The sequence below is a fragment of the Apodemus sylvaticus genome, chromosome 4, assembly GCF_947179515.1.
Source record: "Apodemus sylvaticus chromosome 4, mApoSyl1.1, whole genome shotgun sequence".
In the NCBI taxonomy this organism is placed as follows: domain Eukaryota; kingdom Metazoa; phylum Chordata; class Mammalia; order Rodentia; family Muridae; genus Apodemus; species Apodemus sylvaticus.
The window spans coordinates 36951698-36965924 of NC_067475.1; the positions used below are offsets into that span (position 1 = coordinate 36951698).

At 37.9% G+C, this 14227-nt stretch overlaps 1 protein-coding gene across 1 annotated transcript in view; it reads right to left on the reverse strand.

Annotated features, from left to right (window-relative positions):
* Positions 1-14227, reverse strand: part of Ndst4 (N-deacetylase and N-sulfotransferase 4) — a 327865-nt gene that overhangs the window by 50500 nt on the left and 263138 nt on the right. Inside the window, exon 6 of the mRNA XM_052179299.1 lies at positions 924-1106. Within this exon, the coding sequence (XP_052035259.1) occupies positions 924-1106 (183 nt within the window). The remainder of the gene's footprint in view (positions 1-923; positions 1107-14227) is intronic.

Genomic DNA, 14227 nt, shown 5'->3' on the forward strand with positions numbered 1-14227 from the left:
GGCCATCTAGACACAGTGCTGTATGATGTGACTCATGGAAAAAAGGGAGGCAGATAGTCTTGAAGAAAGGACATGGGGAAGATTCTGAAAGTCTGTTTCACAGTAATTTCTCATTAATGATGATGCTTCTTTTCTAGGGACTGCTTAGCAGGGGAACATCTGATCTGCTCTCCGCAGCCAGCTCATTGATTGTGTGGGTCGATGCAATCTGATGCATAAAGAGCCCAGTAAGTGGGAGGCAGTGCTTCCTAGATAACTGCTAAGAAGAGATAGTTTACATTGGATGCTTTCAAGCTGTGTGGCTTCACAGAGAGTCAAATTAGTAGTAAAAGCCATCCTAAAACTGGCAAGTCTCTCTTCTATCGATATGCCTAATGTTACTGAAATTAGTTAGACTTAAAGAAAAGTGAAAGACACCAAACAGACACTAAATCCTTATGAACAGAAGGAGGAGGTTGGTCCTCCTTTTTTGATGTACTCACTAGTATACACGTACATGTTAGTCTGTGGTCACAGGATATTGTATTAATTATAGAGGCTCTTTTCTGTTTCTGTTTTTAGTCTTATGAGCTGTCCAGTGATGATCATTTTGCAGTAGCTATGCAGTTCTGGTACTATATGTAAGTCTAAAGCATTTGCTTGCTCAAAACTCCAGTGATAAAACACCATCCTTACTGTGTGTTTCCAAATGAATTGAACAAACAAACCAAATAAAACTACAAATCTAAACATTCAAATTGTGAAAGATGCAACACAATAGTATTGAAGACACTATGACAATTAGAAAAAGGAATAATTTGTATTACATATCCATTTTTACTTGCTCTAATACATTTATTTGATTTATTTCATTTCATGTTTATTCAACAAGTTCTTAACACAAATTAAACAATAACACATTGCTAATGTTTTTTAAATGTTACCTGCCAGAGAGGGTCTTTCTGCTCAGGGAAGAGCTCGAAGTACTTGTGGGCCAGCTGCACGGGAGGCAGGGTCTGCAGTTTCAAGTTGGTCCAGCTGTGCACAAAGTTGGCCAAGTTCACAAAGGTGTATAAGCCAAGGCGGTCGTTCCCATAGTTAGACAGATGTGTCATGAAAATGCTGATCTGAGAAAGAAATCAAAATGACCCCTCAGTCTCATAAGCATACCCTCATCAGTGGTAGTATTGGATCCAGGCAACATCTCACCTATCTTCAGAATTTATACTTTTGGGTTGGAATCCACTTATTTTTTTTTTCTAAAATGCCACTTTAAATTACTGTTAAAATTAAGACTGATTTAGAGATTGGCATTAGTGCCTTGCTAACCAGAAGGGTAGTGCCACTTCCAATATAGGGTTTGTCCTATTATACAGTCAGTATCACGAGATGCCAAATCACTTCATCTCCAGAATACTGAGGAACCAGGGCTAAGCCAGCTGTAAAGCAAAACAACTGCTCCACTTCTTATCCAATGACGTGCTTATGGAATCACGATGGCATCAACTCCTTGTTTCTTTGCATTATTATGGGGCTTGTATCTGTTTCTTTACCGAGCCAAAGGTTTAAAAAGTGATAAATGTTTGGGGAGATAGGTAACTGATTGAAACATTGAGCAAAGTGTGTATAGAAATGTTCCAGGGTGGCATCCAGTTTTTATGTTTTGATGGATGCATTAAAAATAAATTTAGTTTAAAACTAGTTTTGCAAAGGTATTTTTGTATTAACCAAGAACTACCATTTTCATTAATCTTTTACAACTTTTCCGACCTCATGTAAACTCTAAAAATGTTCTACCATTTCTGTGTTGTTCTTTGTAGACCACAAACTAGGGGAAAGTGACACAGTTCCCGAAAGACCATGCAAGAATTTGCCTGGTATTGAAGATAAACGTAACATGCAGTCCATCTCAACCACTGTAGCAGAAACTCAAATATTAAATAAAAGAAAAATTTCACAATCCTGATCTAAGTTGCAGAGATTATTAATGCATCTCTGAAAAAGAATCATTCATTTTCTAGCAACAATAATTTATACATTGTTAGTTCTCATATTTTTAAACACATACATTTTAAAATCTGGATGGATTTTATCATGAGATAGATCTATAAGTATTTCAGGGCAACCTGAATAATCCAATTAAGGGATTTAATAACTTCATTTTAAGTAATATTTTCATGGTGCTGCAATGAATAATATTAGGACATTTATCTGAGATTGAACAGTAAGCAAATATGGAGGAAAAGTCAAGAATGTGTGGCTACCATTTTATGTAGATGTTCACTCTCTCATTCTTCAGCGACATTATCTTTTTATCTGGTTATTCATATTATTTAGGAACAGTGAAATAAAATTAGGAAAATAGCAACTATTTTAATATCATTTCACCGCAACATCATTAGAATAGTAGTTATGTAGCAAAGATCATGATACAGACTCACTGTTCTCAAGATGTAATGTCACTGAATAACTGTAAGTGCCAGGCTTATATCTTAAAAATAAAAGAAAGAAAGGCTTATATCTTAAAAACATAAGATCTTGTCTTGTACTAGAACACAGTAAATGGTATTCTGTCTAGAAATTCTAATTTCAAGAACCAGTTTCATCATTTGAAGGACTTTTCACTTTCAAAAGGTGTTATCTTTCTGTCTGTCATACTAGGACACTGGAAAGGTCCCTGAGGACAACTAATTAAAATTATCTGCCTATGCTCACCATCCCTGAAAGTAAAAATGAGAGGGTGAGAATTTGGTCCATTAGCCTTAATGTCTCCAAATTATAAAAGTAATACCCCAAATTATGTAAAACTTATCTGTGGTAGTCAAAAATCTAAGCCTGTCACATTTATAAAATCATTAAATCCTCATCCTGGTCTGAAAAAGTAGGTAGTTTCATAGACCCCCCGTAACCTTTTTTTAATTACATATTTTCTTTATTTACATTTCAAATGTTATCCCCTTTCCTGGTTTCCCCTTCAAAAACCCCCTATCACATCCCCCCTTCCAACCCTCCCACTTCCCTGTCCTGGCATTCCCCTACACTGGGGCATTGAGCCTTCACAAGACCAAGGACCTTCCCTCTCATTGATTTCCAACAAGCCATCCTCTGCTACATATGCAGCTGGAGCCATGGGTCCCTCCATGTGTACTATTTGGTTGGTGGTTTATTCCCTGGGAGCGTTTTGGAGATACTGGTTGGTTCATATTGTTGTTCCTCCTATGGAGCTGCAAACCCTTTCAGGTCCTTGGGTCCTTTCTCCAGCTCCTCCATTGGGGACCCTATGTTCAGCCCACTGGTTGGCTGAGAGCATTCACCTCTGTATTTGTCAGGAGTTAGATGCAGAGAAAACATTTGACAAAATCCAACACCCCTTCATGATAAAAGTCTTGGAAAGGTCATGAATTCAAGTCCCATAGCTAAACATAGTGAAAGCAATATACAGCAAACCAGTAGCCAACAACAAAGTAAATGGAGAGAAATTTGAAGCAATCCTACTAAAATCAGGTACTAGACAAGGCTGTCCATTCCCTCCCTACCTATTCAATATATCATTTGAAATCCTAGGCAGAGCAATTAGACAACAAAAGGAGGTCAAAGGGATACAAATTGGAAAGAAACGAGTCAAAATATCACTATTTGCACATGATATGATAGTATACTTAAGTGACCCCAAAAATTCCACCAGATAAAAATTTCACCTGATAAACAATTTCAGCAAAGTGGCTGGATATAAAATTAACTCAAACAAAGCATAGACTCCTTTACAGATAAAGAAGTAGGGTCAAAGAACAGTTAAGTAACTTGTCTTAGTCTCTATTGTGTGAGATAGAAAATAGGAATTAAAATCCCAGATCCAACAACATGCTGTTGTGCCAGGAAACGTTTGTGAACCCCCCAAAACCACTAAGGAGCCCATTTTGATGCAATCATGTTAGGGTCTCTATTCAAGCTCATGCCTGGGCTCACCTCCCTAACACTGACACAGTAGGAAGGAGGAGCCCTGAGCCTAGATTCAAGCAAACTTTTATAGAGGCAAGAAGGGACATCTAGCCTGGTACACATCTGATTCAGGAGCCATGGCTAGTGCTGGAAGGCAAACCACAAACTTAACTTCTGTTTCCTTCTCATTGGTGGTTGTTAGGAAGTGAAGTATCAGGGGCAGGCTTGTAACCTTGGGGTGCAGATTTGTTGGGGAATAACCTAGAGACTAGTGCTAGCTGCTAGATTTGTAGGGGGAAAAACCTGGAGATTCAGGTCTTGTTGCAAGGTAGCCTTGCTAACTGGAGCTAGGTACCAGCCTGTTAGTTTACTTGAATTTAAACTTAGGTCAGGTATTCTAAGATGGAGTCTGAACCCCAAAACTTTGGTCTCTCAATTCCTGCACCTTTGCTTGATCATTTTTAATGCAATGAATTTAACATCATTTTTTAATTAAAATAAAAAAGAATATTCTGTTGAAGATGTTAGTATTATTTAGAAACTCGCATGTTTTTCTTTTGTTTTCTTGAAATAGAATAACAGGCGATAATATATTTAAAGCTATTTTCAATATTAGAGATTGAACTCTTGGCTCTGTCATAATCTATATCTCTGTTTTTTTATTTTTATTTTTATTTTGACACTGTGTCTTACTAAGTTTCCTAGACTTGCTTGGAACTCACATTTCTAAGTCTCTTTTATTCTTCTTAGTTTATTTATTCCATTTTATGTGTATGAGTGTTGTGCTTGCATATATTTCTGTGCACCACATCCATGTCTGGTATTCCTGGAGGACAGAAGAGGGCATTGGATCCCCTGGAACTGGAGTTTCAGATGGTTGTGGTACATCATGTGGATGCTGGGAATTGAACCAGAGCCTTCTGCCAGAGCAAAAGTGCCTATTAACTGGGGAGCCTTCTCTCCTAAGCCGGCTTTAGATCTTCATCTTTCCTTTCTCAGCATCCTGAGCCCTGGGTGGTTACATTCCTACTTATTTCTGGAAAGAAGCTTGTAAGACAATGAATTTGAATGTTATTTCTAAAGATAATAACATCCCTTTGATAGTCTTGTTCATTTCTTATTCTCTAGGGGTATAATCAAAGATTTATACTCTAAATTCAAACATAAGAGGGGATATTTACAACTATGTAATTGACATAGTGAGTGTATGTAAAGTATGCGGAAAGTTAAAGTAAATCATTGAAATGTTAACTGACACAATTATCTGATCTGAAACTCATCTGTTGTCATTGGAATAAGCTCAGGTGCCCATGCAGTCCCTAAGGAACTTGTCTCAATGCAACTCAATGCCTCAGTCTTAAGCTCTGGTAACCCAAGCAGAAGCGGAGTTTGCTGAAGGACTGAATCTTGGAGTTTCCAGAACATAGCAAGGTATCTGTAGTCAGACCTCACTAAACCAGAACCATTAGGAAGTCACTACAGCCATTAAGAAATAAGAAAGTTGACATGGTGTCCTTGAGCTGATCTTTTCACAGGACTGAAATTATCATAAAAGCAAACTGCAGGGCCAGGAAGTGGTGGCATACACCTTTAATCCCAGCACTTGGGAGGCAGAGGCAGGTGGATTTCTGAATTTGAGGCCAGCCTGGTCTACAAAGTGAGTTCCAGGACAGCCAGGGCTACAGAGAGAAACCCTGTCTCAAAAAAAAAAAAAAAAAAGAAAGAAAAAAAAAAGAAAAAAGAAAAAAGAAAAAAAGGAAGAAAGGAAGAAAGAAAAAGAAAAAAAGAAAGAAACAAACAAACAAAATCAAACAAAACAAAGAAAGAAAAGGAAGAAAGAAAGAAAAGAAAGAAAAAAGCAAGCTGCAGGTAGAATACCTCAAATAATACTCTAAGACCCTAGAAATCTACCATCTACCTCTGTTATTGTTACTTCAAGTTGGAAGTTTAAGCACCTCTAGGTAGTTTAAAGTCTGAGAAGAAGAAAAAAAGTAAAACTGGACTTTGAGGATAGTGTAAGGATTATTTTTATATAACAGGTAAATGAATATTATCATTTCATTTGGTTATGATGATGATGATGGTGTTAGGTTTTTACAGAACACTAGCTTTAACCAGGTTTTACAGAATTTCTGGAGGAGAAGCTTTGATTCAGGGAGAAAGCCCAGGATTCATTTACTCCTGGTGAAATGGAAAAGCAGCCTTTTGCATAAAGCAGAAGCTTTCATTCGGTCTTCTTTCCGAGCTAGGAGTGGCTGGTGCACTTAAACTTCCCTTAGCTGCATGTATAAGCAAGCAGCCAGCCGCCCAGGCTACAGCGGCTGTCATATGGGGCGCTGTGTGCACATGCTTTACTGGTTAAGAGCAAATTAGTGCTGCTGTATGGTCAATTGACTGCACTTTAAGAAAAACAGTTCTGCAAGCGCAGCTTAGCTGTGCATATCTGGCTTTCTAAAAGTGCCTTTTGTGCAGACGGAGCACTTTCGCTTTAGCGTTTCTGGACAAATAGCTTATTTAAGAGGGGGAAAAACCTGTCCAGATAGTGTAGGGAGAAGACAAAATAAGACTGTGGCTTGAGACCTATAAAAGGTAAGTCAAGGGATATGCAGGAAGAGATAATAGCAAATAATCTTCCGACTTACAATGTGTGCTATTTGCTGTGTATCAGTGACTGTCCCTCTGTTCACTGCCCCTAAAAAATTAATTTAATTAAACTCATTTTGATCACTGTTTTCATAGCACATATTAAGAATATCTTAATTTAAAATGACCCACAGGACCACCTGGAATATGTATGACTGTGCCTCATGGGTACACACTGTTACTAGATGAGACTCTGTCCCCTGAAATAAGGCACAGAGCTACGAACTGACTCCGGGGGTGGGGGGGGGGAACCTTCATGGTACAGACAACGGCAATTTCATTGTAATCAATGGATTATTTTGAGAAAGGGACTGAGTGTTGACATCCTCAGGCCTCTTGGAGCCTACCTTCTAGAGGTCAGGAGGTCTGGGTGGCTATGTGTGATTATGCACACCTCTCTGGGCTACCTTTATCATGCCTTTAACTTTAATGCTGAAGTTTCTCTACTCCAATACCACAAAGCAAAGAAAACAAAAACGAATTTAAATTCTTCCTTCTCTCAGTTGTTGTGATATAAAAGCAAGTTCATAGCCGCCATCATAGGCTTCTTTCGGGCCGATGACCAGATGCATAGTATGTATCAGAATCAATCATGAATGGAAGAGATTTATTAGAAATATCTTTTTAGTTCTTATAGTTCAGGGACTCCCCTATGCTTGTAATCCCAGGATTTGAGAACTGAGGTAGGATTTCAAATTCTAAACCACCTTGGTCTACATTGAATCTGTCTAAAAAAAATGATTTCAATGTTCAATATGTACATCTCATAATAGGAAATTGGATGGCTATAATTACTTTATTGATAATCTTTAACTGAATCTAGAGGGATGCTGTAGTAATGAGTCCCCATACACTGCCCCACATACAGGATCTCACTATGCATGCTTAACCTCTCTAAAACTCATAAACTCTTCTTGCCTGGATCTCAAGTCTTCTGAGTCCAGAGGTTCCAGACATATTCCAGGCCACCTTGTTGAATTAGTTGCTTTTGATAACAATTTCCCATATGTTATAAAGTTGCTAGTATCCAAAGGATACAAAGAAGAGAAGGAAAACAAGTGAAACAAACAAACAATCAAACACTCGTTTTTTTTATCCAGAGAGCAAGGCAGCAACACTTTCTGCATTGGTTTAGAATATTTTCAGAGTCAATACAGGAAAATTTCCCATGCTTTTGCAGCATGTATGGCAAATACAATGTCACTGAAAATGACGTGGCCGTGAATGTCAATAGCCAGAAAGCACTGCACAGTCTCATAACTTAGAACCTAGGGACACCTTTGATGGAATGCATTTTTAATTAAAATACACTTTAAATATTTGAGTATTTAGATATGAGTGCTACACTGACTTTAAAAAGAAATCATCTGTAAAGTACATCTTTCACAAGGGGAAAAAAAAGGAAAAAGACTAGCTGTGCAGACCTGAGAGACATGAAGTTCACTTGAGGCAGCTTGTACCAATGATCACAGCAGGATTATTCAAGATAAGCATTAAGTATTAGCAGTCAGTTTCCAGTTTTGTCCCCGTGGCTCTGACAGTGTGCTTCTTTTCAGAATGAGTCCATTGTGTTTAAAAATATGTCCATTAGCTGGTTAAATTATTGATTAGGCTTTTTAGTCCTCCTAAGACATGAAGATGGATGGAATTCTGGGGGAGAGTCCTGATGGCCCATCTCCTGGGCTTTGGCATAATTGTCGTAAAAAGGGCAATTTAGATTTTTTCTTTTCTTCTAAATGTGGGCTGCGATCACAGAGAGAGTAAACATAGCATCATGCTTAACGCTGCCTGTTTGCGTGCAAGCACAGATAACACAATTGCTGGACATGACTTCAGACACTCAGATCTCTTTATTTTGGAGCAATTAATGTCTTGAAAAAGTGTGCATGTATAAAATTACCCAAAGTAAGGAAAGTTTGCCAAACCCTAGGTAATTATATTGTTCTATTACTCAATATAAAGACTGCCATGACCTTGAGGTCCACTAAGCCCACTTCTTAGAATTAATAGTGTGTTTGCCAAAAATGAAACAAACATAATGGTTGAGTATTGTTTTCTTTTATCTATCCTTAATACATGATACTGGGGTACAGACAAGTTAATTTACTAATAAAACTCTACAAAGTGGTTTGAAGTTCATTTTTCTTTCATTTGTTCAGTTGTTTGATGCAGAAAAATACCCTCTTCTAGAGAAAAGGAAACAAAACCAAACAGGTTTGGTGGCCTGCCAGAAGTCACAGGGAAAATGCCAGCAGATCCAGTATCCAATGCAAAACCAACTCCTCTACACGCTTGAAGACTTATGAGGTGGTTAGATCTCATGTCAGGTATTCAAACCACAGCAAAATAAACTTGAGACAAGAAGAATCTGTGAGCTCAGGATCAGTTTCTTTTGCATGTATTGATTTGACCAGAACTTTACCAACAAGTTAGTTGGAATTCCTTGTATTGTTTTAATTTCTGTTTTTATCATCATAATCATCTAGATGACTTATCTGCAGCAACTAACAATACATCAATTATGATTTAAAAAAATTCATTCATGGTACTCACATATCTTTAGGAATAAGGGCAGTCAAGTTCCAATATGGGCATCTAAATGCACACAATCCTTTCACCTTAGTACTGACTTTAAATATTTCAAGATAATAAACACTGGAGTGGAAAATAATTATCCCATGCAATAACTTTCCATCAGCAGCACCTCAAACAGGCACTGAGGATCTAGAAATGGAAAGTAAGTCCTCTTTTCTAGGCTCAAAGAAACATTTCAATGATTTTGACAAAGTTTTCAAGGTATATTAACTAAAAGTGAATCTTGGAAAGAGAAGGTGACAGAGAAAAAGACTAGAGAGAGAAGGGAGGGAGAGAAAGGACCCGGAGGGAGAGAATAAAGGAAAAGGACATTTTAGAACCAAATGTGTTTGTCTGTAGATTGGGTGGGGGAGGGGAAGAAGGCTTCTAAATGTGCCTGTGTGCACGCCTGTAAATCTCCACTCAGAATTAACTTCAGTTATTGATCTTCCTCAGGCTGCTTCCCTTACCAGAGGGGCTCTTGTGTATCATGTGACTCATTGTGGTTTCATATAAGATGTGCAATACCACAAGCATTCATATTTAATCAACTACTCCTAGCTGACCTTTTAACATTCCATAACCCTGAATCTTCAGAGGAAGTAGGGTCTTTTTTTGGAGGGGTTGGGGTTGGAAAAAACTAAACACTTCTAAGTTGGAACATGTTTAATGAAGAAGATAATGTTTGCCTATCATTTTTATTTATACTCACCGTGGAAATCTGAAAGTATCCAGATATGACCTTGGGCCAATGTAATAATTCAGCCCCATTGTTTTGCTTTGCAACAATGGGAAGCAAGACTTGACTCTGAAATGAGGTTGCTTGGCCTGCTGCACTGTGCTCTGAACCACAGGCTCCTATATTAACTCAAGGAAAATAGTACCTTAGTTTTCAGATATGTTCTGATAATTAAATCAGTTGTGGTATAGCCAAATAGTTTTTTAAATGGAAAACATTTCATGGAAAAACATGTTTACATTACATGAAAACACATATTTAATTAAAGTTAGAATATAATATTGCACTATATACATGGATAACTTTCAGAGGTTTTCATTACCGGCACTAAACTACATGGTAAGAAAACATTACATAGAAAATGCCATACATAAATAATTCATGAATTGTAAATAATATTTGCTAAAATATATCATTGATTATTCTATTTTATTATTAATCTCTTAATATGTTTAATGTACAAATAAATTTTATCATAGATAAATTTGTACAGAAAGCTATTTGGTATGCATGGTAATTGTGGGCTGTTGGAATATAACTCTGTAAATTAAAGGTGACCATTGCAGTTATTGTATCAAACACATTATTTAAAATTATTTAAATTACATATCATATATGGTTGCCTTTTGTAAGCAAAGTCAGTTTTTCTTTGTCTATCTGAAATTATCTGTTTATATCATGGCTTATGGTTAAATTCTGGTAATTCATATGACTTCTAGTTAAAACAGAAAAGATGAAGTATCTGTGTCCCCTTGAAAGAATGGCTAAGCTCTATCACTAGCATTTGGTGCTATTGTTTTGTTTTCAAGGTGTTTGCAAATAAATTCAAGTTGTTTCCACTAGACTCATCAGCAATGGGTGGAGTTAAAAAAACATCAATATAGGGGGAAGAGATTGTTAGATGGAACCCTCTGGTTCGTTTTTAAAAGCAGTATGAGTGGATTTTAGAAGCAAATAGGACTCAGGAGTAGTGTCCTGACCCGAATTCTTGCTGTCTCTCAGGGCACTGATGTCTGCCACAGCATGTATTTGTTTGGTCATTCATAGTCTAACCCTGCACCCTAATGCTAGAAGCAAAGATGTTGACCACTGTTGTAGCCTGTTTCTTTCTAGCACAAGCACATGATAGGTGTGCACCAACAAAGGGTCATGTGAAGATGTGTCTCCTTGGTAACATACACTCAATTCCTTCTCTAGCAGCAAATGTGGAATAACTTAATTACTCTCCAGTTTTCCTCCGAACTCTAAGGACATGAGGGAGAAAACAAAACATTCTATCCCACAACCCTGAAAACAGCTGGCATTTAATAGCATAGGATGAATTTCTAAATTACATTTTTATTTGTGTTTTCCATTTCTGTGATGAGACTAAATGCAGCAGAAGTTCCGTTCTGCATTTGATTATTTACCAGCATTCCCGTTTTTTTTCCAGTCATAATATTTGGTTAGTGAATTATTAACAAATCAGAGTTGTTTTGATTCAGGGCTGACGAGCATGTAAACACTAATCTTCCTGAATAGGGAAGCTGGGCCGGAGTTTCATCTGAGCCGCAGTAAACAGGGCAGCTGTTCTAACAGAGAACAGAAGGCTCCTGATGGATTTCGGCAAGCAGGACCCCGACTTCTCATTTTTCTTCGAAGTTAATACGGGCTTAAGTCATTAAAAGGCAGCATGTTTCCAACTGAATCGCTATAGCATACATGTGTATTTTGTTTTGTTTTGTGTTTTTAATTAGGCAAATCAGAACTGAGAATTTAGGTATTATGATGTTGAACCATGATTTACACAATAGAGGACTGCCCACATTGCTTTCCTTCTGAGGTACTGACACTACCTGTTTTGTTTCTCACCATGTGACAATGATACCACATAAAAGTCACCAAAGGAGAAACACAATAGCCTGGGAATGATCTTAGTGTAGCCAGTGGGTAGAGAAAATATCACCATTTGCAAACTTTGAAAAATGACATCAAGTATAGTCAATCTGGATTCCCTTAAATAAAAACTTATTTTAAAATATGTTGCCTAACCAATGAATTTGCAAATAGATATTAAATGCCTATTATGCATCTAACCATGTATTAGAATTGGAGATATAACAGTGAGTAAATTATATGTGCTATTTGTTTAGAGGAACTGAGATATGATAAAGATCCAAAGTAAAATAGTGATCTGAGATGTGCAGGCTCTTGGGTCAAGCAGTCCTGCAAACTGCTTCTCAAGTGGAGAAGTATGCAAACTGGGAACGGACGCTTTGTGGGAAATTTCAGTCAAGAGAGTATGTCAGAGAAGAAGTGGGTAGTATGATGAAAAGGTTAGGTAACAGAGCAAGGGCTGACTTCAGAAGCAGCTAGCAGACAGTGCAGCCTAGAAATTAAACTTGGTAAGATGTTGTCCGTGCAAAGGAATGGATCACATGAAAGAGCGTGAGATCTCCTGTTCGTATCAGACCCTAAAATCCTTAAGAAGTTTCTAATTTAATCCCAGCTACAACAAAGCACCATTAAAGGACTGTAAGTAGGGAGAGAGTAGCACAGAAATACACGCTGTAAATGGAAGTCTCTTATGTGCTGTGTGAAAGACAGGGAGTAGACGTCAGAAGCTGCTGCTGGCACGCAGTTGAAAAGTAGTGATATCTGAACAGTCACAGTTGGAAAGAGAAAAATTAAAAACAGTCAAATAACAGTAGATCGTGAATCTCTAGTGATACATGTTTGAGGAAAATCTCGGATGATTTGCCTGGGGTGAAAAGAAAATCAGAGTTGATACTCAACTGTTGTTGGTCTTAGGTAACTGGATGGAGTATAGAGAAATTTTGTAATGGTTAACAGGAAAGATTTTTCTAAAGAGTGATACCATACCTTTTGCATACTCTCGACTAATATAAAACAAACTGCAAAGAATTAAACCTGGAGGAACTTTTCTCCCAGGAAGAGAGTCACAGACTTCCGGCAGTTTTAACCTGTGCAGATTTCTTGACTCATGTTTTATCTGTTGACAGAACTGTCAGACTGGGCAGAAAAAGGCAGGAAGATTAGGGATCATTCAGGTTTGGTCAAAGTAAAGTTCTTTGATCAATTTGTCCCCTATTTTTTATTTTTAAAGAAGTGGCAGGATTATGGATCTAAGTACTCCATTCACTATCTTCTCTGGAACTGGGAAAAATGGAGGGATGGATGGACTAAATAAGAACCTGCGGCTAGCAACAGGAGCCTGGCAGCTACTTGTTAGTACTCGGGGAGTCCAAGTGAACCCCTGTAAATTTCTACAGTCTGGAATGTAGTTTTTGCACAGTCCCATGGTCCTAAAGCAGTTGTCAGTCTATAAGAACCAGAGATATGGGGGTTGCTCCAGGAACCCCAACTATTTGAGACTCAACCACCTGTCCCAAAAAGCCAATTAAAGAGAGAATTAATGGAGAAAAACAGAGTTGAGATCTATTCATGGTAGTCACACAGCAAAGAGGTACAAAGAATCTAGTGACTTCAAACAGCCTAAAATATATTTAAATGAATGAATTTTAGGTTACATAGAGGAAGAATTAAGGCAAGGATCAAGAGATATGCATAATTAAACAGCCCTGGTAAAGTGGGTGTGGTTGATCACTGACTTAATTCAAGCTCTGCAAAATAGTTTGAAGAAGTTCCTCGTGCTGTCCATAGCTTGAGACACTCAAGCTCGTTCCTTCAAGATGATCACTTCTGGTTTGGGATTCAGCTTTACCCTGGCGGATAATTGCAATCTGTGAAGGTATGGGTGGGGCAGACAATCATAGAAGGTTTCGTTCTTGTTAGGATCTAAGGAGTCTGAAAGTTTAGGGCAAGAACTTATCTCTGAACCGTCAGCCTAGCAGGAAGATGAGTTAAACAGAGCCTCCTTGACCAATTAGCATGTCTAGCTACAGACATACGTGACAGATGCAAAATGAAGGTAGAGATACCAGGCTTTCCTCCTTTTACTTACCTCATAGATTCAAGTGAAGAGTCAATGCTTCTGTGAAAGTCGACCTCTAAATGTCTGCCTCATTAAACTGCATTGCAAACGACTGACAATTACATGGACACGTTTAACTCCATAGAACCCTCTCACTGTTCAAATGTCAGGAGAGCCTGCTGATGAAGGCCAGTAGGGAGTAGAGAGATATGTAGTTTGTTCTCAGAAAGGAAGACAGGATGAAAGCCTTCTTTGGCTGTGCCAGTACACTTCCCTCTGCTGACTGAGGCATAATTGGTGGAGAAAGGGAAAAATGAATGGTTAGGATAGGATTCAAATTTATATTACATAGGATGTATTTTGTTATTACGTTCTTGATGATCAAGCTCATGGTAAAACACATGAGTTTCTTGAGGGTC